This window comes from Cyprinodon variegatus, unplaced genomic scaffold (genome assembly GCF_000732505.1).
Source record: "Cyprinodon variegatus isolate N-32 unplaced genomic scaffold, C_variegatus-1.0 Scaffold11, whole genome shotgun sequence".
NCBI classification, from domain to species: Eukaryota; Metazoa; Chordata; class Actinopteri; order Cyprinodontiformes; family Cyprinodontidae; genus Cyprinodon; species Cyprinodon variegatus.
Window position 1 is genome coordinate 575,539 of NW_015150464.1, and position 2,748 is coordinate 578,286.

Genomic DNA, 2,748 nt, shown 5'->3' on the forward strand with positions numbered 1-2,748 from the left:
CTGCTGTTTTGCTTTCCAGATGCGAGCGCATGTCAACTCCAAATGGTTCATTTTCAGGAAACATGTGGATAATCTTCTTCACTTCCTCATGCCAAAGACCATTATTCCACTTTACACCATGGTAAGTATGTCCTCAGCGGCTGATCATCGCTGCTGCCAATTCTAAAGCATCCTCCAAAACGATATTAGATCTTTTACTGCAAAAGCTTAATTAATCGCACTCAACAAACTTGAAATAATTAATCAAATCTGAGTAAATGTACTTAAAAAAAAACAGTGTTAAGGCAGCACTTTTGTTTCTCCTACCCTGTTGGACAGATCTTCCACATCTCTGATAATTATCCAGAGTCCTTGATCTTTTATTGGGATTTCTTCAGATAATTCCTTGTCTTTTTTAATTGGGTTTCTGATTTGGAAATGGGACTAGAAATGGGCCCATAGCATCATGGATTCTCTTCCATACTTACTTAGTCATCCTGTGCTTGAAGCGAGATCCACCTGGATTGTTTGTTACTGAAAAACTCAATCCTAGACTCATCTGAAGAAAGTAAACTAAAAGAGATATAAAGTTTAGGAAACTTTATATCTCTGCATCTGTGATGATAGGACAGAGAAAAAAAGTGTATTCTTTCATTATTATTTAATATTTTTCTGGCATGTCTCTCAAACAACTCCTAAGTTAGTAGGTAGTGTTTATTTACCCTTACTATTCCTCCTTATTTAACATTGTGGTAAGATAAACCTGGTCGTCCCAAAGATGTTTTAAAGTGCTATAAGTAGTTCTCACATGATGTCACGCCTGCTGCACTGCTGCAGCTGCAGCACATTATTATGACTGTTTAAAGAGCTGGGTTGCGGCATTTCAGTTTACCTTTCAATGCAAGAGAATCACAGTGGTTAAGTATTGTAGCGGTCAAGGGTTTTAAAAAAGTGGATGTACCTTTAAGACCATCGTTATCCGTGTAAACAGTGAAGAGTGGAACAGAAATGCTTGAATTTTACATCTAAATGCAAGCATTTCTGTTCCGTACTTGTAAAGACTTTAAAGTAATGATACATTTACATTTATTTTAATTTTGAGACAATAAAAGAAGGTCGCATATGCATTTAAACCCCTTATAAGCAAATATCAGCTCCTTTAACAGAAAAAAACATTGTTGAATAAACTTCCATTTTGCATTTCTCCAATTCTTTTGGATCTATGCCAACAACAACCATCTTTATTTAGTATCTTTTTAAGGAGAAATCATCTAACTTGTCTCTTTAATGCATTCCAGTATTTGACAAAGCCATAGCTAATGAAAAAAATTAAATAAATAAAAACCTATGTACTGCTGCTTGTAAAGCCATTCATATGTTGTACCATCTACTGATATCCTATCAATATGGGACAGTTTTAGAGTCACTTACCTTAAGCACAGTCTTGTAGGAACTAACAAAAGATGCTGATCTAGTTCAAAAATGAAGTATAAATGATAAAACTGCTTTAGTTTTATTAATCTTATTATATGTTGCTGTACACAGACGTTTGGTGCTGAGATTTCGTTCTCTCGGCAAAAAAAATCTACTTCCAAATGAATAAGAGTGTCATTATGCTACTATTAAAATGATGTACTTGAACATGTTTTACTTTTCTTTGCCAGTGTCTGATGGTGTGCTGTTCTGCATCTGTCCACCGAAAATTTCTGTTTTCAGGTCACTTTCACCAGGACTAGATACCATGTAGCTGTGGAGCGCTGGCATTGGCAGAACAAAGTGAGTTTCTTTCTTTTATTATCTTAATTTGCTCTTAATAGTTTTTTCTCCCTGTAAATATAAGAGTATCTTAATCTATGACTTTCTTAAAGTCGCAGCATTAAATACACAGGAGATAAAAGCAGAATGGGATTTTCACTGATTGCACTATTAAGATTGTGTCCTTGCTGCTGTGTGGAGCAGAAAGTTCTCAGATTTCTCATGCTTGGCTGTAGATAAGCCAGTAATTCCCTGGCTTGTGCTAATGGCTTCTGCGCTCATAGTCAGAGAGACAGCAGGGATTTCACAGCCTCCCTTGTAAATCGTTTAGACCCAAAGGAATGTGTTGGCAAAGGACACATTGAATATGAAGGAGAATAAAAAATGACCTCATGAAGCTGCATGACCGTGATAGAAGATGGAGATCAATCAGGGCATCGCTGTGAGTCTTTGCTAAGCATCAAAAAGAGGCTAATAAAACATGAAGGACAAACAGTCAGTAAGAATAGTGAAAAACAAATTTGTTTCACTTAACAAAAAAGGCATTTCACAGGAATTAATAGTTACCAAGTCAATGCAGATTTAGTTACTGTACCTTGCAAAATGATTCATGTTTTTTATTTTATCGGGTGAAAATCAGGGTTTTATGTTACAGACCAGCACAAAGTAATCCATTTATGTTTTATTTGACAAATAAACAGTTAGACCTACAGAATAAAACAAACCATCTGCCTCTAGATGTCACCCATAATTTTCTTCAACTGAATAAAAACAAAACTGAAGTACCGGTAATAATCTTTGGACCAACAGAGGAGAGATCTAAAGTTAGCACACAGCTTCAGTCGCTTCAGCTAGTAACCACTGATCAGGCCCGAAGTCTAGGTGTAGTGCTGGATTCAGACTTGAACCTCCAAAAGCATTTAAAGACAATTACACGGTCAGCTTTCTGTCGCCTGAAGAACATTTCCAGGATTTAAGGACTAATGTCTCAGCATGATCTGAAAAAACTAATCA

General features: G+C 36.1%; 1 protein-coding gene across 3 annotated transcripts in view; it reads left to right on the forward strand.

Moving 5' to 3' along the window:
- kmo (kynurenine 3-monooxygenase (kynurenine 3-hydroxylase)) overlaps window positions 1-2,748 on the forward strand; it is a 32,717-nt gene that overhangs the window by 26,552 nt on the left and 3,417 nt on the right. For all 3 annotated transcript variants that reach the window (XM_015380665.1, XM_015380656.1, XM_015380674.1), the window contains exons 14-15: window positions 20-121; window positions 1,696-1,755. In XM_015380665.1, the coding sequence (XP_015236151.1) occupies window positions 20-121; window positions 1,696-1,755 (162 nt within the window). The remainder of the gene's footprint in view (window positions 1-19; window positions 122-1,695; window positions 1,756-2,748) is intronic.